At 39.2% G+C, this 21979-nt stretch overlaps 1 protein-coding gene across 5 annotated transcripts in view; it reads left to right on the top strand.

Annotated features, from left to right (window-relative positions):
- Window positions 1-19396, top strand: part of LOC125464980 (synapse-associated protein 1-like) — a 34704-nt gene extending 15308 nt beyond the window's left edge. For all 5 annotated transcript variants that reach the window (XM_059654399.1, XM_059654398.1, XM_048557981.1 and 2 more), the window contains 6 exons: window positions 3032-3105; window positions 7318-7457; window positions 9561-9709; window positions 11061-11119; window positions 12414-12564; window positions 16467-19396. In XM_059654399.1, coding sequence (XP_059510382.1) covers window positions 3032-3105; window positions 7318-7457; window positions 9561-9709; window positions 11061-11119; window positions 12414-12564; window positions 16467-16594 — 701 coding nt within the window. In that variant the 3' untranslated portion in view covers window positions 16595-19396. The remainder of the gene's footprint in view (window positions 1-3031; window positions 3106-7317; window positions 7458-9560; window positions 9710-11060; window positions 11120-12413; window positions 12565-16466) is intronic.
- The last annotated feature ends 2583 nt before the right edge of the window (window positions 19397-21979 follow it).

The raw sequence follows: 21979 nt of genomic DNA, 5'->3' as shown, positions 1-21979 counted from the left end.
TATATATAATATTGAATGATTCTCGTCCCAATTCAGTTCTGCATTTATTGAACAAGTATTTTCAAAGTGATTTGGTCCATAACTTTCTCTTTAGTATCATGACGATAGGATTCTTGGCAGCGTGGAGGAACAGAGGGATCTTGGTGTGCAGATACATAGATCCCTTAAAATGGCCACCCAAGTGGACAGGGTTGTTAAGAAAGCATATGGTGTTTTGGCTTTCATTAACAGGGGGATTGAGTTTAAGAGTCGTGAGATCTTGTTGCAGCTCTATAAAACTTTGGTTAGACCGCACTTGGAATACTGCGTCCAGTTCTGGGCGCCCTATTATAGGAAAGATGTGGATGCTTTGGAGAGGGTTCAGAGGAGGTTTACCAGGATGCTGCCTGGACTGGAGGGCTTATCTTATGAAGAGAGGTTGACTGAGCTCGGTCTCTCTTCATTGGAGAAAAGGAGGAGGAGAGGGGACCTAATTGAGGTATACAAGATAATGAGAGGCATAGATAGAGTTGATAGCCAGAGACTATTTCCCAGGGCAGAAATGGCTAGCACGAGGGGTCATAGTTTTAAGCTGGTTGGTGGAAAGTATAGAGGGGATGTCGGAGGCAGCTTCTTTACGCAGAGAGTTGTGAGAGCATGGAATGCGTTGCCAGCAGCAGTTGTGGAAGCAAGGTCATTGGGGTCATTTAAGAGACTGCTGGACATGTATATGGTCACAGAAATTTGAGGGTGCATACATGAGGATCAATGGTCGGCACAACATTGTGGGCTGAAGGGCCTGTTCTGTGCTGTACTGTTCTATGACGTCCACTCCAACTGCTATTTTATTTTCAAAACTCTTTAATATGTCTTTCCCAATTTCACTGAAAACAAAACATTTCCTGCCTAATGACTCTATCCCTTTTGCTGGTAGTAGTCTGGGATAAAACCATTCTGCTTATGAGCATGGTGTCACATTTGACCCAAAGAAGATCAACCTCTGATCCTGTATTCATGCCATCATTAAGATTATCTGTTTCCACCTCTGTAATATTACCCAAATATGCCACCACATTAGTTCATCTACCACAAAAAGCCTCATTCAGGCTTTTTCAGTACCTTTAGACTTGGCTATTGCAATTCAGTCCTTGTTGATCTTCCATCTTCTACTCTCCTTAAACCTCTGCTGCCCATGTCTTAACTCATTGCAGTTTTATTCTCTTGACACCCCTGTGCAGTTGAACTACATTGACTTTTGCATAACAATGCCTTGATTTTAAAAATCTTTGTTTTCAAATCCTTTCGTGGCTTCACCCTCCTTGACTCTGCAAGGACTTCCAGCTCCGTCTGCTATAGTTCTGGCTGCCTGAGCATCCCTAGTTTTAATCAGTGCACCATTGAGGGCCATGTCTTCAGTTTCCTAGGCTCCAAACTCTGAAATGCTGTCCCTAAATCTTACCATTCCTGACCACATTTACTCATTTAAGATACTCCTTAATGCCTGCCTCTTTTGATCACCATTTGGTTATCTAACATACTATCACATTATGGTTCATTGCCATACTTAGTTTTATAACTCTCCTGTGAAGTGCCGTTTGAAATGTTTCATTATATTCATGTAGCACTTCTAATGTAAATAGTTGTATTCATAAGCCCCTTGTCAATATTCCATTAACTGAATCATTGAAGAGGGTGGAGATGTGGGAACTTTACTAAAGGTGTGTCATGTTTTTACATTTCTTTAATCTTAACCCATAAATTCAGACTTAGATCTGTTAAAAAGCATCTGAATACTGTATTAAAAATTTAATTTGTTTCTGTTGCCAGTGATCTAAATTCAGGGCTTTAGGCTGTCTTTTTTTTTTGTTTAAATCTTGTTTTCTGTTTTCTCCCGTTCTGAAGACGGTGTGTTGAATTAAGTTTTTTTATGTTGGAGCCTAGCTGGTGTGTAGTGATGGCCCATTTGACCACATGGGCATCACAGACAACCTCAATTCCACTCTCACTGACCAAAGTGACCTGACAGGGAATTGGAAAATAGTCACAAGGTAGCAATTGTAAATAGGATTCCTGGCTTCAATCCTGCTATTTAAAAAAAAGAATGCTAGGGCTATTTGTAGCTTCTCAAAAGGCTGCCCTTGCTGCAAGAGGAAGGAAATTGCACCTGTAATGTTCTATGGCCTAGTGTAGGAATGTCCAAAACATAGTCCAGAGTTCTTTCAGTTCACCCCTTGGAATCTGATATGTAGGCATCAGTGGTAGCACCTCTGCCTCTGTATTGGAAGCTGGTGGGCTTAAGCCTCACTCCCGAGACATAAATATATATTGCTGACAAGCATTTCAGTGCAGTCAAAGGGAGAGCTTTCCTGTCAGTCATGGTACCTTTTGCGTAAGCCAAGGCTCCCTGTCCACGCAGGTGGACATAGAAGATCCAATCCAAAAAAAGAGGAACTTAGTGTAGTGGCTATCTCTTGCTCACCCTGAGCCATTGTAGTAAAATGTGTTCGAAAACATTGAATGTTTTCAAGAAGGAATTCTTTACAGTTGTTATGGCTGTATGGGATCGAAGGGAGTGGGTGAAAACGGGAACAGGGAACTGGGTATTGTATTGAATGGCAGAGCATGCTTGAAGGGCCAAATAGCCAACTCCTGTTCCTATTTTCTATGTTTCTGTGTTTGTACACAAATCAGCTGCCATATTTTCCTTTATTGCAACTGATGATACACTTCAGAAACATATATGATTGACGGTGAAATTCCTTGGGACCTTCTGTGAACTTGAACAAGCTACGTGAATTCAGGCCAAACCATTTTTTAATTTTATCGTCAAATTGTCTTATTGAAATTTATACAATGAAAAGGCTAATGAGTGGTTATGCCCCATTGACAGATAAATTCCAAATCACAATGCCAATTAAGAAAAAGATGAGAGCTAAACACCATTCTCCTAACTTTCCACTCCTAACATGTATCTTTCATTTAGTGGATTGATGAACAACAGATATAAAACAAGAAAACTACTTTTTAATTACCATTTTGGTTTTATTTCCAGCTTCAGCACTTCCACCATGGGCTGGCTATAATGATGAGGAGACTATAAGGCATCAAATTCTCTCTCTGTCTACAGTAAGTTGCCTACCAAGCCTATTTTGAACCCTTTCTTCCAAGTTCCTCTTTTCCTAAAGCCAGTGATTTGAGCAGTTCCCTACGTGACAGTTCTTCATTCAGATGTATATTCCTTTGCTGAGGGTCTTTACAGTGAATTAATTTGACTGTTTCATCATGCACACTTGGAAAGGAAGGTACACTAGGATACACTGGCACCCTCACTCAGTGTCAACTTACTAGATCATAATAAGGACAGGTTGTCAAGTTAGCCAAAATTGCAGGCCAAGAAGCAACACAAAAGATTTAATGCTGTCCTGCCTTTTGCTTCTTCAGGACCTCCACATTTTAAACAAGACAACCATGCTCCCTGGCCAACATCTCTGTCTCAGGCTAGCTGCAGTACTCCACAGCTCAGCGCAAGCTGGAAGAATAGCACCTAATTTTCTCTACAACGTTCTGGACTCAGTATTGAGTTCAACAAATTTAGGGCTTGTGGCACCTTGTCCCATGTCCTTATCCCACACACCAGGCCTTAGCCATTGTTACAACCTGTCATTAGCCACTGCTGAAACAGCACATGCACTGTGAGCTCTGGAGCAGCGCGTGGGACACAGGCAGAGTCTGGCACAGGGGAGGCAGTCCTGGAACTGACCTTGGAGCAGCTGAGTGCAGGTACGAAGTGGACTGGAGGCTGGGAGCTGAGCAGGGATGGCTGTTGGACTGGCACCTGGTGCTGGCAGTCAGACCACATGTGGAGACCCAGCACTGAGCTGCTACAGTGTAATGTTTATTTGAAATTTTTTACCTAACTGTAATGTCAATTCTTTAATCATGTCTTATTTCTAACTTTTCTTTAAACTCTAATGCAACCAATTTTCTATTTCTCTTTTGTCTCCAAGACCTGTACCTAGGTGCTTGTACCTAAGATGGTGCCATAAGAGGCAGACATTGTAAAAGCTTTTTACTGTACTTCTACAATGGAGTGCACGTGACAATAACGTGACAATAAAGGAAATTCTATTCTGTTCTGTTCCGTTCTCATTGAACAGCTATTAATGGCCATTCTCCCAGGCTGCTAGCTATCCACTGCTCTGTCTCTGTGCTCTATCTCTGCCTATTGTTTACTCGTTATCCCCCTCCTCCACCCTGTCTTCTGCATTAAAATCCACTTTTTCCAAGCTACCGTCAGTTTTGCAGAAAAGTCACTAGACCAGAAACATTAACTCTGATTTCTCTCCACAGATACTGCCATACCTGCTGAGCTTTTCCAGCAATTTCTGTTTTTATTTCTGATTTCCAGCCTCTGCAGTTCTTTCAGTTTTTGTTTAGATGTTGTTGGCTTCTCCTGCAGCCTCTCTGCTCTTCGATTAATATCAGGGCCTGTGAGCTGACAGTTACAGTAAAGGAGGCAATTGGAGAAATTTAAAAATGAAAATACAAACTTCTAAGTGATGTACCGTACAACGGAATTTTGTATAGCACAAATTAACTTAATAATTTGGACTAAAAGTTTTGAATCTTCATTGCAAGCCAGCAGACTGTCCTGCAGAGGAATAAGGTGGGAAATTGTGCAAATAAGATTGTTCCATTTGGTCCTCTTTTTTTTCTGTTCATCTCAACCTGATGTTACCACACTTTCAGAACATGCCCTATTGACAAAAGGTATCTTTGACCCCATCTGTTTATTAAACATTATCGTGAAATCAGTTTTCCCAAAATAATAATTCCAAAATTTAAAAATAGTATGCTTGACTATTAAAACTTGAAGAATCCCTTCCATCTGACCTACCATCATAGTTTAGATTTTTTTTGACAGTCCTATACTACCTCATTTAAATAGCTAATAATATCTTTACTAAATGTGAGGATGAGTGCTATATCATTGTATAACAGCTACTTCATACACAAACATGATTTGTATAAGGTTTAAACAGACTCAACTTCCTCAACCACTTCACAAACATCACAATCAACCTGCACTCCTGGACAGTATACGATAGCTCCCTGGTCATAGAGGTCTACATGTTCCATAAGACCACTCAGCAGAAATGTTCTAAGGTCTGTAAAACTTCTAGACGGTTCCTATAGTTTTGTTTTTGATGCATGTTCTTGAAAATGGAGTGTGAGCCAAATGTATAATTCAATCATGGCATAAGTCTGTTTTCTGGAAAAATAAACAGTTAAAACGACTGTCCCATCTTTAGGTTAATTTGACTTTTCTGGCTGCAGCATTGATATTGGTTTAGACTTTCCACTTCTAATTCTATTCGTATCCTTCCAACTTTTTTTTGGCACTTCAGTTGGTTAAACTTGGACTGTTGTTTGTTGGCAATTTAAGAAATGTATTTTTTCCAATTTATTTGAATTTGAATGTGTTTCAGTGCATTCTTGAAAATTGAATTGCAGAAGGAGCTAATAAGATTTTTGAAATTGAGACAACTTTGTTGTTATTAGCCAGATCAGATAAAGTACTGTGGATATTACGTTGCTTCAGGCTAACTCTCAGTATAGTCACGCCTCAGACATGGGAATTGCAGACTGTTCAGGTCCTAGCTGCTGGCTCTTGACAAGTCAGATACAAGAATGAAACCTTACTTGATGAGATTTTTTTTTAGTTAGGGTGGTTGTAATTCGCTGAAACATAGTCACACTGAGGTGAGAGAGATAATGGGAACTGCAGATGCTGGAGAATCTGAGATAACAAGGTGTGGAGCTGGATGAACAGCAGGCCAAGCAGCGTCGTAGGAGCACAAAAGCTGAAGTTTCGGGCCTAGACCCTTCATCAAAGAAACAGGTATTTATTACACAAAAAGATTAAAAATAGTGCAGAGCAAGCTACCAAGATGTAGAATGCAGTTTGAAAAGTTGTAAAACATTGTAAAATTTCTATCCCATTTTCTGACACCATCCATGATAGAGATTCAAATGGGAAAATTACTCCCACGTATCAAATCTTTGTTTCTCAGTTCTGAAAAAGGGTCACTGGACCTGAAACGTTAACTCTGTTTTTAACTTCACAGATGCTTCCAGATCTGCTGAGCTTTTTCAGTAACATTGTTTTTGTTCCTGATTCACAGCATCCGCAGTTCTTTTGGTTTTTATCAAATCTTTGTGTTTAACTTAACTGATTCCCCACAGTTCTTTCCTGTAAGCTATGATGTCATCTTAACTTGAATATTCACAAACACTGAAAGCTTTGACTTGCTCAGCTTTTAATTACCTGCAGATTTCTAATTAAACACTCCTCGTTTGGAAATGTTATCAGCTAAATGTTTCCACTGAATTAACTGGGTTTTCCCTGCACTGTTCTATAGTTCCTTTTTGGAGAGAAACTAGATTTGCTTCTGACCCCAGTCATGTCCCCTCCTAACAGTCTTAAAAACTTTTAATTTCTGGATTTCCTAGTCCAAAATCAACCCATCATTATCTTGAATCTTCAATGTTTACCCTATCTATCATAAACCACCATAGTAAAAGCAATCTTCTGTTAACTCTCCAGGAGGTCCCTGCTCTCTGATACAAATTTGATCAGGTCAGTATTTCAGTCGGACCATCCGCCCTCTTTTTTAAACATCCTGTCAGTAGTAACCCACCCAAATGTCAGTATTTGAAAATCCAAACTAGAAATGTTTTTTGTCAGTATATATTCATCATAGCACTCATAATGTAAAGCATTTGTAATGCATTTTCTGAGGAAGGGTCTAGACATGAAACGTCAGCTTTCCTGCTTCTCTGATGCTGCTTGGCCTGCTGTGTTCATCCAGCTGTACACCTTGTTAACTTGTGACGTAAAGTCACTTTTCATAGTCTTCAAAGAGTTACAGAGTATGGCACAGTGAATGAATTTAACAGTTGACCAGACATTCTGTTGGGTTATTTCATCAAGTAAATATAAAATAAATTCATCATCAAGGTAATCTTTCATTAAACTAAGAAGTCTAGCTGGAGTAAAATCTCTGTAAAGCTGAGAGATAGAAAGAAAACACAGCAAATGAGAACTGTACATTTTGTAAATAATAGTTATGGACTACACAATGTGTGTGGTTAAGCAATTGGCATTTATGAGATGAAAGAATGGCAGTAAAGCTTATGTACTTCAAAGTTGATCTTCCAGAATTGTTCAGTCACTTGCATCCTAAAGTAAAAGGTGAAAAGGGGCTATTATAATATTGAATGTAGTAAGGAAGAACTGGAAATGTACGACTTTGTGTGGTCAATGTGTTTTTCTAGGAACGACGGAACTTTCTTCGCGACCCTCCTGTTGGAGTACAGTTTAATTTTGATTTTGACAAAATAGCCCCCGTTGCCATTGTAATGCTTCGTGAAGATGAAATGTTGAGCAAGATGCGTTTTGAACTAGTGCCAAAACTGTAAGTGAACACAAATGTCTGTATTTTTTTTTCAGCTATTAAGAAATAATCTTCCCAATGAATAGTTCTACAGATTGGTGACATTAATTTGTCAATTAATTTTGTACAAGGCTGTGTGCTTCAGCTATCAGATATGAAAGGGTCAAAACTAAGTATTTCTTGATTTTAAAATAAATCATTCCATGGTGAATTTGTTTAACTTGAAATAATAATTTTACTTTCCCTCCAGTAATTAATTTGCTACAGTATTACAGAATATTAGAAAATTGTAATAATTTATATCAGGAACTTTTTGTAACCTTTACATTGTAAAAATTCATGACATTTATCTTTTATTCTGTGTACCACGTAAGATTTTCCTGACTTACAATATGCAATACCATGGGAATTAAAGAAGTACAGAGTATTATAAAGCAAGGATTTGCATTTGTAACTTGTATTCACATAGTACCTTTCATTACCTTAGGATACTTCCCAAAATGTTACATAGCCGATTAAGCTTTTGAAGGTAGTAGAGAGGTTTGAGTGTGGAGAGGAGTTGTGTTGTAATTGTAATATCTCCTTATGTGACCTAATGTCGAATACTGTATGAAAACATAACTTTGAAGCACATGGCGAGATTTTTACAATGTTAGAGATTATTGTAGGCAGTTATTGTAGCTGTGATGTCTTGCATTTCCATTTTATATAAACAAAATTATTTTGACAGTTACCAATAACTTTGTCTAACTGAATTGGATTCCAGATGACAAGATAAATAAAGTTGGTGGTTTACATGAAGTAAAATCTGCATCAATTATTAACTATAGGGTTTAATGAATCATTAGTTTATGCTCACAGTTTATTTTATCTGTAACACCTGTTACAAACTGTCTCTCTTTGCTGCATCTCTGCACTCTGTCATCCCACTGGTCTTCTGAACCTAGTCTCTTGTGTAGCCTTACTGCCCTCTGCTCTGTGTCCACAACCATACCGTCAGCCCCAAATGCCCCATCATGTGATTTTTCCTCTTTAAGTGCTTCTCCTTTATGATCTTCCCAAAAGCCCACCTTGTGCAACCAAAAGTAATTATCTTGCAAAGGAAAATAAATACACTTTTTAAGCCTTATCGAGTTTTGTATTTACTGTTCAACTTTATTAATCTCCATCGTGTCACTGAGGACATTAGCTTGTTGACATTTCCACTGAGTTCTACAAGAAGTATTTTTGCACATAGGTGATAATCACACAGCAAACATGCCAGTGTAAATCTACATGCCATTTTGTTTTGCTTATTGCAATGCAGGTGATTGTGTAATAAACTGAGTGTTTACTAATTAATACAATGCATAATTTGATTATTTGTGTTTTTGCAATTGCATGTTGATCCAAATCCAGCCAAGTAACAGCTACTTGCACTGACATAACATTTTTAGTCAGTGAAATGTTACATAATGAACCAATGAATTTCATTTTGCAGGCTGTCAAGCATAAACTGGAACAGAAATGAATTGAGTTCCCAGCTTTGAAAAGGAATAAAAACTGTAATTGGTAAAAAGGTTTACAATCATTGATCAAAACAGTGTGTTAAAATCTGTTAGATCATCAGTTCCAAACCACTGTCCAAATGTAAGAGGAGTATTTTTGTTCATTCGCCAGTGGAAATTTCACTTTTTTTTAAAAAGGATTTTTCTATAGACGAGTTGGCTTCTCATAATTCCACATTTCCACAGCCTTCTCTTGATGATATATGTAAGACAACAGCATACAGACGTGCTTTAATGAGTTAGCTGATAAGTCCACTGTCATGTAATTGAAGGCGGCTACGGATTAGTTGTGCAGTGTTAACTGACATGATGTGCAGTCTCCATTATAGCTTACCATGTTTCTTGGCTATGATGCTGGATAGCTGGGGAAAAGTCAACCTGTGTTACTATTTTTTCTTCCATTTCCTGGACAACATAAAGAATATTAGAATATTGCATATCTCACGTTACATACATTGAAGTTTTGAGCTTAGCATTGTTTTATGGTGTGCATTTGAAACTTGAAATTTAATGTAAATAATGACTTGTATCCATGACTCAGAGTGTTTTGCAGTAGCTTCTAAGTATTCTTTAACAGTGTAAAGGAAGAACAGTTCTGGAGAAACTATTTCTACCGAGTATCTCTCATTAAACAATCTGCACAACTCTCATCACTAGCTGCGTGTCAGGCTGAAAACTCCAAAGAGGAATTGGAGCACAATCTGAGTAAAAGCAACCCAGCTACAGGTGATTAATTTACTCCATTCGTAAGTCAGTGTTACATAGTTAGTCAGGGTTTGAGTGAAGATTTGTAGCTTGGGTGCAGGTTGTAGATGTAGGTGTGTTCACCGAGCTGGGAGGTTTGATAGCAGACATTTTGTCCCTTTAGTAGGTGACATCCTCAGTGCTGTGGAGCTTCCTGTGAAACGCTGTCCTCCTATGCCGGGTATAATTTATATGGTCCGGTTTTATGCTGCATCTGGTAGGTGCCGGTTATGACTGTGTGTTATAATGGTCGTTATATTGGCTCTAATTCGATGTGTTTGTTGATGGAGTCTGTGGAAGAATGCCAAGCCTCCAAGAATTCCCTAGCTGTCCTTGGCTTGGCTTGTCCAATGATTGTAGTGTTGTCCCAGTTGAAAGTATGGTTTTTCTCATCTGTGTGTATTGAAACCAAGGACATCTGGTTGTGTCATTTAGTTGCTAGCTGCTGTTTGTGGATGTGGGTTGCTAGTTTTCTGCCTGTTTGAACCACATATTGTTTTGCGCAGTTTCCACATGCTATCTTATAAACTACATTCATCCTAACCGTGAACTGACATGTCTCAGAACTGATAGCCAGACTACTCAGGCCACTAGGAATCATGACAGCACAAAAACTGGCAGCCACACAAAGACAGCAACTAACCGTGTTAAAGACCCAATAGACCACGGACAGGATGAATGTGGTTTGCAAGATATCATGTGGACACTGCACAAAATACAATGTGGGGCAAACAAGCAGACAGCTAGCAACCTGCATCCTCGAACAGCAGCTAGCGTCTAAACGACATGACCAGATGTCCTTGGTTTCAATACACACGCGAGAAAAAAAACACACTTTCAACTGGGACAACACTACTATCGTTGGTCAAGCCAAACAGAGGACAGCCAGAGAATTCTTGGAGGCTTGGCATTCATCCGCGGACTCCATCAACAAACACATGGAATTAAACCCAATATACTGACCAGTACAACACACAGCTGGAACCAGCACCTACCAGAAGCAGCAAAAACAAGGCCAGATAAATTCGAACCGGTGCAGGTCAACAGCGCTTCACAGGAGGCTCCACAGCACTGAGGATGCCACCTAGTAAGGGGGCGAAACATTTGCTATCAAACCTCCCAGCTCGTCAAACACACCAACATCTACAAAGTGAGCCACTTAATACTGTCTCTGTTTTAACGTTGCTGGTGCATATTTGTATCTCTCCAACACAGACCCTTAGCATTCTATGATCATGAGCAGGAATTGAGTTGACAAATTCCAGCTTATAATATACTTCATACTATGTGAATGGCTACATTTTTAAATGTATGGATTCTTTCTTTATACTAGATTCCATTCTGTCAAAGATGCCCTCAGTCCCAATGAGAAAACAAAATGAATCTGTAGAGGTAAGTTTTACTGCATTTTTCTATACTGTATGCATATTTTAGAGTTTATTTTATACAAGTGGCATGTAAGCCTCATTAATTGAAGTTGCCCAACTAAGCTGCCACACGTGCTAGTGTTGTTTGCTTTCTTTGCCTTCTGCAGTGGTTATGCAGATCCAATATAAGGTTAAGAGCAGGCTCAGTTGAGACAGTCAATTTGATCTATCTGTAGTAGCTGGACTAACATGAAGTTGACACTTACTCAAGCTGAGATATTCCTACTTATACGTGTATTGGTTCTCCCTTTAAGAGCAAGAATTCCAGGCGAAAATATATAGATTCAGGTAAAAGTTACTATGGTGATGCTGTGTTTTGTCTGAATTTTTCAATCCACATTTCATTTGTAAACATTAATAAAATAATATCAGGGTGTAAGATTGCTAAAAATAAATTCCTGTCATGGTTACAATGTCAGTAATCTCTAAACCTCAATTTTCTTTTTCATTATGCAATACTAGTAAAGGCACTCATTAGCAAGCAAGTCTGGTCACTTAGAACATGTTCCACCTGACATGTTATGCCTTTGAAACAAAATCAATTATCTTGGCATTCTCGTGATTTTTGAAAAAGTAGTTGCTGATAAAATGTGAGTCGCAACACATTTTTCCTGCCAATACCTGTTGCCCAAATCAATGGGATTGCATTTGCATGGTTCCCTTGCCATTTATGAGACCAACCTGAGTGTTTGCGGCACTGTGGGCGCAGCATACTTCTGCCCTGACTCACTCCTTCCTCCAACGAACTTCTTAAACATTCATCACTTTAACACTCAACTTCACCTGCAATCTATTTATCAATATTCCACCCTTTCATCTTCCACTCTCCAAAGTCCAACCTCTCCAAAATTCAACTGCATGCGCCACAGTTAATCCTGTTTACTGAACATCCTCATTGATCCACAATAAAGTAAATCTTAATTCCTTCCCTGACCTCTTGGCCCCTCCTGCTGTCCTTTTTGAAAAGGTTTTAGAACGGATTTCCTCAACCCCTTTCCTTCCCTAGTTTTCCTGAACCATTAAATTTTCTTTTCCTTTGACAGATTCTACCTCACATGCTGAATGCTTCCACCATTTTTCTTTTTATTTCAGGCTTATTATGGCTATCCTATGAGCCCTGTCAACATTCCTTAGTTATCATGACGAAAGATAATCATATCAAATTTCATTCAGAGCACTGGCTTAGGAAGAAACAGAATAAATGGTCAAAAATGATTTTTCACATCTATTTATTATTAAAACAAGTGTTTCCTTTATAGGTTCATCCTTTAGTTGAAATTTCAACAAGTCCAGTTGCTAATGAATTTGTGAGTGATGCATATAACACATCAGCCCTGAATCAGGAAGATTTCTTGAAAGGCCAGGAACAGTTGGGCGTGAGTGGTGATCAGATAGCAACTATTGACAATGGTAGGTATAACAGAAAAATATCAAGTTAAATCTTACTTTGTTTAGTCCTTGGACAAAGTAAAAGTGGTATACACTAGGACATAAAAGTAAAGCTATTTTATCTCTGTTTGTCCAGTGCATGGTCACGGTCTATTTGTAATAAACAACTGTTGCATATTCTGTGCTAAATTTCATTTTTAAAAACCGAATAAAAGGTTAAAAAAAATTGCACCATTCTTCTACTGACTGGACAGCCTCAAATTGTGAATGTGTTTGTTTCTGAGTATGTCCACAAATTAATTAGTATCAAGTCAGAACACAATGAAGGACAATATAAAATAGCTGTTTGTAAGTATGTGGAAATGTTTGGCATGTTGGAACTTAAAAATTGATGTTAATACGCCCCTGTAGGGGATCCCCTTCGGAAGTATATAAGTTTTTATAAGTCAGACATTTGTAAATCAGGCACGTCCTGCACCATAATTTAAACTAGTTACAACCTAAGTTGCCCTAAATGATTTGTTGTGCTACTCACCATTCTACATCTGATGTTTTGAAGATCTATTCTTTAATTTTGAGATTGCAGTTTCTTGTAGTGAACATTTATTTTTGGCCAAAGTATGATTATGTAATTTAAGATAAAGTGCAACTCTTTTATCAAGAGCAAATATTGGAAGATAACATAACATTTGAAATGCGAGTACGTAAAGCTGTCGTTTGACTCCATGAATACTGTGGGACAGGCATGTCTATATCTTTGTTTCAATGAGTTTCTTTATTTGTATCCCATATACAATACTATCACAGGTTACACTTGCATAATAAAAAGCACCAGCAAACAGTTCTTCAGTTTACATTACAGCTACCTTGATCTTTTAAGGCACGCAGGCAAGGATTTTCCTGTTCTTGGATGAGTCCGAATGCAGGAGAGTTTCCTGGGGAGAGACCAGTGGCCTACATTGGTCAAATATCCCATCAGATAGTCCAGTAATCAAGCAGTTGATTGGCTGCTGGCAGGTTTTCTGCCAGAATTATGATTCTGGAACAGGGAGCTCTGTCTGTCTGGAGCTGCCAGCCAGTTTAGAGGCTGTTATTTCTAGTATTTGGCAGCAGTAAAGCAGAGGTGGCAGGTGCTGTTCGGACTTCACTCCCCAGATCGAGGATCACTGACATGAAAGTTAAGTGTTGTTTGTGATGGGTTTCTGGGAGTTAGTGGTAGGAAATGTCAAAAACAAGGGTAAGAGGGTGGCTTCCAGGGGCTGCACCCGGCCTCGACCTTTCCATTAAATGGATAATCTTACTGAGGAGCTTATTCGGGAGCTTATTATGCGGACCCTTGCAACAATATTCCTTGCCTTATGATTTTTTTAAAAATTGCAGTGTCAGTATGTTTGCACAACCCTCTCCTAAATTCAGTGGTTAATAGAATCTCGGTACTGATAGGCAACTACACGTTATAATACAGCACAGAACAGGCCCTGCAGCCCACCAAGCCTGTGCTGATTCGTATTTCTTATTTAGAACAGCTATTTATTGCCCGTACACAGTTTCTATCCCCCTGTTCCCCTCCCGCTCATATGTCTATCAAGATATGCCTTAGCTGTTGCTAATGTGCCTACTGCCACTGAAAGATTTTCCCCACACTTCTCCCCTAAACGTTTTACCCCTCTCACTTTGAACCTGTACTGTCTTTTAGTTGACCTTTCAACTCTGAGAAAAAGCCTCTGACTATCCACCTTATCTATGCCCCTCATACTTTTGTAGGTTTTGATCAAGTCACCCCTCAGCCTCGGTCTTTCTAGTGAAAACGGTGTGAGTTTATCCAGCCTCTCCTCATAACTGAAACCCCCAGATCTTGAAGCATCCTAGTAAACCTTCACTGTCACCTCTGCAAAGCATTCACATCCTTCTGGCAACCAGAACTGCACACAGTATGTCAAATGTGGCCTAACTAAAATTTTAGTCAGTGACTGTAACATGACTTGCCAACTTTTATAATTGATGCCCCAGCCAATGAAGGCAAGTGTGCTGTATTCCTTCTGGATCACCGTATGCACCTGCTTTGTCACTTTCAGGGATCTGTGGACCTGTAAGCCCAGATCACCCTGTATGCCAGTGCCCCTAAAAGTTCTGCCATTTACTGTATACTTCATACCTGAATTTCAACTTCCAAAATGCATCACCTTGCATTTGTACAGATTAAATGCCATCAGCCATTTCTCTGCTCAAATCTGCAATCTATCTCTATACTACTGTGTCCTTTGACAATCCTCCTCACCTTCTGCAACTCCACGAATTTTGGTGTCATTCACAGACGTACCAATCAGATCACCTACATTTTCCTCCAGATCACTTTTATTGCAAACAGAAAAGGCCTCAGGACTGATTCTTGCAGAACACCAATAGTTACTGATCTCCATTCTGAAAAGCTACAACCCAATGGTCTCAATGTGGACTTTACCAACTTCAAAATCTCCCCACTCCAGGCGTCATCCCATGACCAACCTTCCCTCTCATCCCCGCCTCCTTGACCTGACACAACCTGTCTACCTTCTCTCCCACCTATCTGCTCCTCCCACCTTACTGACCAATCTCCACTACTCCTTACTTGCACGCACTTATCACCATCCCACCTAACTTCCCCGGCCCCACCCCTCCTCTCTCTTTATTTCAGACCTCCCCTTTCCCCCATTTCTGAAGAAGGGTCCTGACCCGACACGCCTGCTTTCCTGCTCCTCTGATGCTGCCTGACCTGCTGTGTTCCACCAGCTCCGCACTGTGTTATCTCTGACTCTAGCATCGGCAGCTCATACTATCTTGTAGAATGTGGGCGTCATTTGCCAGGCTAGCATTTATACCCAAACCTGAACACGGAAGGAAGCCATTCAGCCCACCCTGCCTGCACTGGCTCGTTAAGTGAGGAAGATTACCCAGTGCCAATTTCCTGCTTTTTCCCCATATCCTTCCACATTATTTTTATGCGAATAATTGTCCACTGGTCCCGTGAATGTCCCAATAAAACCTGTCTATACCATGCTTTCAGGCAGTGCATTCCAGATTGAGTGGAAATTTTTTTTTCCTCAGATCACCTTTGCTTCTTTTGCAGATCATTTTAGATGTATGCCCTCTTACACTTGTTCCCTTTACAAGTGGGAACAGTTTCTCCTTAGCTATTTTACCCAGCCATTCAGGATTTTGAAAACTTCTATCAGATCTTCCTTTGGCCACCTTCTCTCCAAGAAGAACAGTTCCAACTTCATCAATCTCTTTTCTAAAATGTTATGACTAACTGCCTTTTGAGAATTCCAAGATAATAAAATGTGAGGCTGGATGAACACAGCAGGCCAAGCAGCATCTCAGGAGCACAAAAGCTGACATTTCATGAAGGGTCTAGGCCCGAAACGTCAGCTTTTGTGCTCCTGAGATGCTGCTTGGCCTGCTGTGTTCATCCAGCCTCACATTTTATTATCTTGGAATTCTCCCAGCATCTGCAGTTCCCATTATCTCTGCCTTTTGAGAATGTTGAGTGCCTTCTTGAACAGAATCTCTGTTGTCTGCTTGATCCCTTGCAACCCTGTTAAGTAAATCTGCATTAATGGGGTGAAAAGTTGGAGCTAACTGTTAATGTGAGTGTAACACGTCATGGCTGGTAAATGGTGGGGAATCAAATTGTATGTCAACTATATGCAAAAACATCATTTTTGAGCCCTGGAAATTTGGGGTCAGTTTTGGTTTGATCCTGTCCTTATCTGAGAAGCCAAATTACTGGATATTGATTTAGAACAGGAAATCGACTGTGTTTGTTTGGACTGCTTCCTAACCCAGATGTGCTAAGCATGGTTACAGTCACATTAGTTATTAGTGTAACCATTATTACTAGTTTGTAAATGTTCACAGAGTAAACACTTTTCTATCCCAAACAGATGACATTCCAGAGTGGGAAAAGGAGCTACAAAGAGAACTTCAGGAGTTTGAAATTGTGGATGTGAAAGCAAAAGTTAGTGATGCCTGGGAAAAAGAAATAGAGGAGATGCTTCAAGAAGAGGATTAAAGGTTTCACATGGAAACTGATTTCAAATACAGGAATTCCACTTCTCGGAGAGAGGTCTCACAGAAAAAGACTTATCTCAAAATATTTCTAAAGAAATACCGAATGCTACCAGTAGACATTTTGCTTCTTTTTGTGATTTAAGCATTGACCTTATTGCAGCACCACTAGCTTTATTACAGCTGCATTTTGTACTTTGAGCCATTTTTCTTATTTTAAAAACAAATGGCTTAAGTTTTCAATGATGGAAAATATTTTAGAATGTAAGAAGTCATGGGTGTTGTAGTTTTCGCTGGTAGCCAAAGTGTTCAAGTCACTTTTGTGAACAATATTTAATTTCTCACTGTATAAACTGCAACTTTTTTTAAATGCATATTTTCTGTAGAATCTTCCCCACACAACACATACAGTTGCCCAAAAGGCCCATGGTGGTGTAGTATATTTATGCTGAATAAAACTAAAATGTATTATTTAAAGATAGCTGATATTTGATATAAACTTGGCAGGTATGCATTGGGCTAATTAATAAAGCACACATTGAAAAACCTAGGAACAGCCCACATCCTGTTCGGAGTATTGATCAGTCACTTTGGCAAAGATGATATTGTGTCTTTTCTCAGGAGAAGCTTTTGAAACTAGTCCAGACGTTAGGCTTGACTTTGCAATAACATGAGAAATTCCATATTTGATTTGTGACCTGTGCTGATTGGTTTAGCCTAACTGAGATACGGTAAAAGATTGGCAGATTAAGTTATTTGTTGCCTGTAGAATTCTCCTCTGTGCATGCATATGAGCCTTCAGTAAAATTGCAAAACCAAGTGTACATAAACTGCTTCAGAGATAGTAGGATTTGCAGATGCTGGCCTGCTGTGTTCATCCAGCTCTACACCTTGTACATAAAGCTGAACTGTATTTGAGTTTAAACATCTTCTCTGCATCTTCAAAGGCAAAATGTTGTAAAGGAATGAAATGAAAACGTTTATATGTTTGTTTGTTTTAGTTTTGTTAAACCCTTGATGCCTTATGTATGTTGTATATGTTCATGGCTGTGCCTAGAATGGCTTTTTTAATAAATTCCATAACGTAAATTTCACCCAGAATGTTTCTATTGGGGACAAATGAAAATAGGTGATTGACTTAAGGTCTGATTTTCAAGCGTGTAGGGGACTGATTAGAGATGTTTTTACAAGGCCTTGGAATTAGATCAGAAAGTGTTGGAGAATCTGACCATCACCATTCAGCACAGGTAACATTTTCTTGTATGTTTATGAAATAAAAATTGGAAAGAATATAATAGAGAAAATATAAACATCATGGAATAGAAATTCTGATTCTGTGTTCATTTAATGCGGTTTTTCTACCATCAGAGTTTGAGAGTGGGTAACTGTGAGGGCTAGAAAACTGTGATGTGTAATTTCTACTCCCATTCCTAGTTGAACAGAAAGACCAAATTCTGTCTGAAAAATTTAAACATGCCTTAGAGATTGTGCGATATGTGGGTAGAGGGGTTTTGAATCTGAGAAAAGCCAAAAATTTGAAGGTAAAGATATATGTTAATTTATGCTTTTTTTTAAAACGCCAACAGACAAGAAATGGTTGAAATTCAGTGTTCAAAATTGTTTTCAGAAAAATGTTCTGCTTTGTTCCGTCCTTTTAAATATGCAGAAACATGGACTTAACATTCAGAAAAGTCTAACTTCATAACTGCTGTTTCCAAGATGTTTGAGGGTGTTATGGAGCTTAGCAAACAAAATTAAATTCTTGCATGACGTTATTACAGCAATGAACTCTGCATAGAACTGCTTGCCTCAGTGACTGTGAAATGTAATGATCGTGAAGGCACCAATTAAATGGAATTCTTACTTGTATGGTGCCTTTATGACCTCTGGAAATCGCAAAGGCTTTATGGCCAACTGCTTTTGAAGTGGAAGTTGCAGTGTGCAGAAATGTAAAATCTTTTTGTTATTGTTTATTGTTATTGTTTATGGACGTTCAAAACTGGCTGAAAACAAATTTTGCCCATCATACTAATTTGGTGTTAATTGGTTTTGCTAAACTGTGCAGTTAAGTCTCATGTTGGTGTGTTATTTGATCTCATTTGATGCAGTTGTGGGAATTGTATAATGTATTACTTTGCTCACAACTGCAGACAACTTTTTCAAAAAAAGCAACCAGGGTTCCTATCTCCAGCTATTGCACTCACTGGTAGGTGTCATTTATATGTGTTGAAACTGGATGAAATGAGAGTCAGTCTCAGCTGTTCTTCTCAATCCCTGTGCCCTTGCAACCAGTCATACAGCTTCCCAGTATTCGGTACCTCAGCATATGTTTAAAGAATGGTCATGTTGGTAATGTATGAAGGGCAAACTGTGACCAAAGAGATGTATCCCCACTGAGTAACTAGCTTCAGGAAAGGGAGAAAATTGGGGGTGAGTGGGAAATAAATTTAATATTTTGTCCCTATCCAAAAGGCTGTTATGTAACAACGAAATGTGCAAGTTTTGCAATTTGATTGATGTAACTTCAGAATACTTGTAAACATAAAAAAAATCAGCAAAACCATTTAAGGAATTAAATACTGTGAAGAGACTTTTAAAAATGAAGCTCATAATTCAAACACGAGTCTACCTATGTTTTCTTCAGTGTATTTTTCTTATTGGTACTTTTAATGTGTTGTATATTTTTCCAATGACTTGTTCAGTATATTATCTGAAAGACTATTTACTATGACACAAACTATCTGTCATACTCAAGTGTAACAATTTTGACACTGATTTAATAAATACATGATGTGCCTGGAGTGTTTACATTGCCAAGTTATATATTAAGTGTTGCCGGATATTTTAGTTTTAGAAAGCTTAAATGAAGCACTTCTTTCTCCATGGCAGTAGGCAATATTTCATATACATTAACAGTTCATCAGCAGTTTCATGCTTTAAAATTGTCTACCTCAATTTACAATTCATGGTATCTATCTGTGCAGCATTTCCCTTTTTCTCAGAAAGGATGATTGCTGAGTAGTTGTACATTGTTTGAATAATGTAATCGAATAAAAATAGGAACAGAATTAGGTAACCTGGTCCCTTGAACTGTCCATACTATTTCTCACTTCCCTTCATTCTCCTCACATTCAAAAACCTATTAATCTTTGAATATGCTTAACAACTGAGCATCGTAGCTCTCTTCACTAGTGAATTCAAAAGGTTCGTGGCCCTCTGAGTGAACCGATTTCTCATTTCGATCTTAAGTAATCAATCCCTTTGCCTGAAACTACTCCCCAGCTGCATTCTGCCCAGAAATGGAAAACAGCCTCACAACATTACACTTGTCAAGTAAATATCCTTTGATTACCCTACGTTATTTTGCACAGGTCACCTCTGAACCTGTAGCATTTTACTTCGAGTACATTCATCAACATCAAATGAGCACCAGCATAACAATGACAGTTCCTCTTGCTGAACACTTGAATAGCCACTCAGTGAAGGACTGGAGCTGCTATTTCCTTTGGCACTGTAATAAAGCATAAGTTACAAAGGTATGAAATTGGATGTGGGAAGAGGGAATTACTACAAATAGCAGTATCGCTACTGGAATTTACTCATCTACCATGAATTATGGCTGTGACCAAGATGAGTATGATATGCCTGTGAGCCACTTTATCAGTCCTGGCACAATTAGTCTTATCAATTCTAACACAATTGTTTTCATTTCCAGTCACCTAGCCTTTCTCACTGACTGTGTATGTTTTACATTAGGCTAAACAGTAAGATGACAAAATGTATGATTGTTGAGGTCGTCATAATTCTTCAGAGCTTCACATTCCAAAAGCGATCGCAGGAGTGCTGCATAAGTACCCTAACCTAAGAATTGATTAAAATGGGCTTATGCTATTGAGTTAAGAAGAATAGAAGACGATCTTATTAAAGTATAAAAAATGCTGAGAGAACAAAGAGACCTTGGAGTGCAGGTTTGTAGCTCCTTGAAAGTAGAGACAGGATAGTGAAAGAAGGTTTTAGTATGCTTGCCTTTATTGGTCAGTACATCGAGTATAGGAGTTGGGAGCCATGATGCAGTTGCACAGGACATTGATCGGGCCACGTTTTGAATACTGCATTCAATTCCAGTCTTCCTACTATATAGGAGAGATGTTAAACTTGAAAGATTTAGAAAAGATTTCCAAGGATGTTGCCAGGGTTTGAGCTATAGGGCAAAGCTGCAAAGCCTGTGGCTATTTTCCCTGGAGCATCAGAAGTTTATAAAATCATGAGGGGCACGGAATGGGGTTAAATAATCAAGGGCTTTTCTCCAGGGTGAGGGAGTCCAAAACTAGAGGGCATAGGTTTAAGGTGAGAGGCAAAAGGTATAAAAGGGACCTAAGGGGGTAACTTTTTCACGCAGAGATTATAGAGTCTAGAACAAGGGGTATAATTTCAAGGTAAGGATTTTGCTATTTAAGACTGACATGAGAAATTTCTGTAAAATTATAAATCTGGAACTATACCACAGAGCTCAATGGATCATTAGCCATTGTTTCTGCCTCCTCCAGCACGATGCCACCACCAGACACACATTCCCCTCCCCTGCCTTGTCAGCCTCATGCAGGGAATGTTTCCTCCGGACATCCCTGGTTTGTTCTTCACTCCCAAGAACCCCCTACAGTCTCACAACACCTTCCCCCTCAAACACCGAAGGTGTAATACCTGTCCATTTACTTCCTCCCTCCCCAGTATCCAAAAGCTCAAACACACCTTCCAGGTGAAATAGAACTTAACTTGTACTTCACTCAACCTAGTCTACTGCGTTCACTGCTCATAATGTGGTCTCCTCTACATTGGGGAAACATAGTGTTGACTGGGTGGCCACTTGACAGAACACTTGCATTCCACTTGCAAAAAAGGCCCTGAACTTCCAATTGCCTGCCACTTCATCACTGTTGGAGTTGTAGGATGGTTCGCTGAGCTGTGACTGGTTTTCATGCAAATGTTTTGTCTCTCTTCTAGGTGTCTAGCTTCTATTGAAGCACTGTTGTTCTATTCCGTCCTGAGTTTATATGGTCCGGAATGTCATGGTGGGTAGTTCTGTTTCTGGTTTTGTGATATGTAGATGCAGTCTATTACAATACTTTGTTTATGGCTCCAGAGGTTGAAAACTGGGCTTCTAAGAATTCTCACCCTGGAGCTATGCAAAAACGAACAGGAACACCTATATGAAATTTTTGTGAACAATGGGTAATCTAACAGCTTCATCTGCCAACGCCTGGCAAATAAATAACACCAAGAAGAGATTGTACATCCCAACACACTGGCCCACCCCCTACCCTGTATTAGAAGCGCATCACAACTGATTACCAGACTCCTACAACCTCTTGGAGTAATGACATGGGAACTA

The sequence above is a fragment of the Stegostoma tigrinum genome, chromosome 24 (assembly GCF_030684315.1).
Source record: "Stegostoma tigrinum isolate sSteTig4 chromosome 24, sSteTig4.hap1, whole genome shotgun sequence".
Taxonomy (NCBI): Eukaryota; Metazoa; Chordata; class Chondrichthyes; order Orectolobiformes; family Stegostomatidae; genus Stegostoma; species Stegostoma tigrinum.
This window is presented reverse-complemented; position numbering and strand designations above follow the sequence as displayed.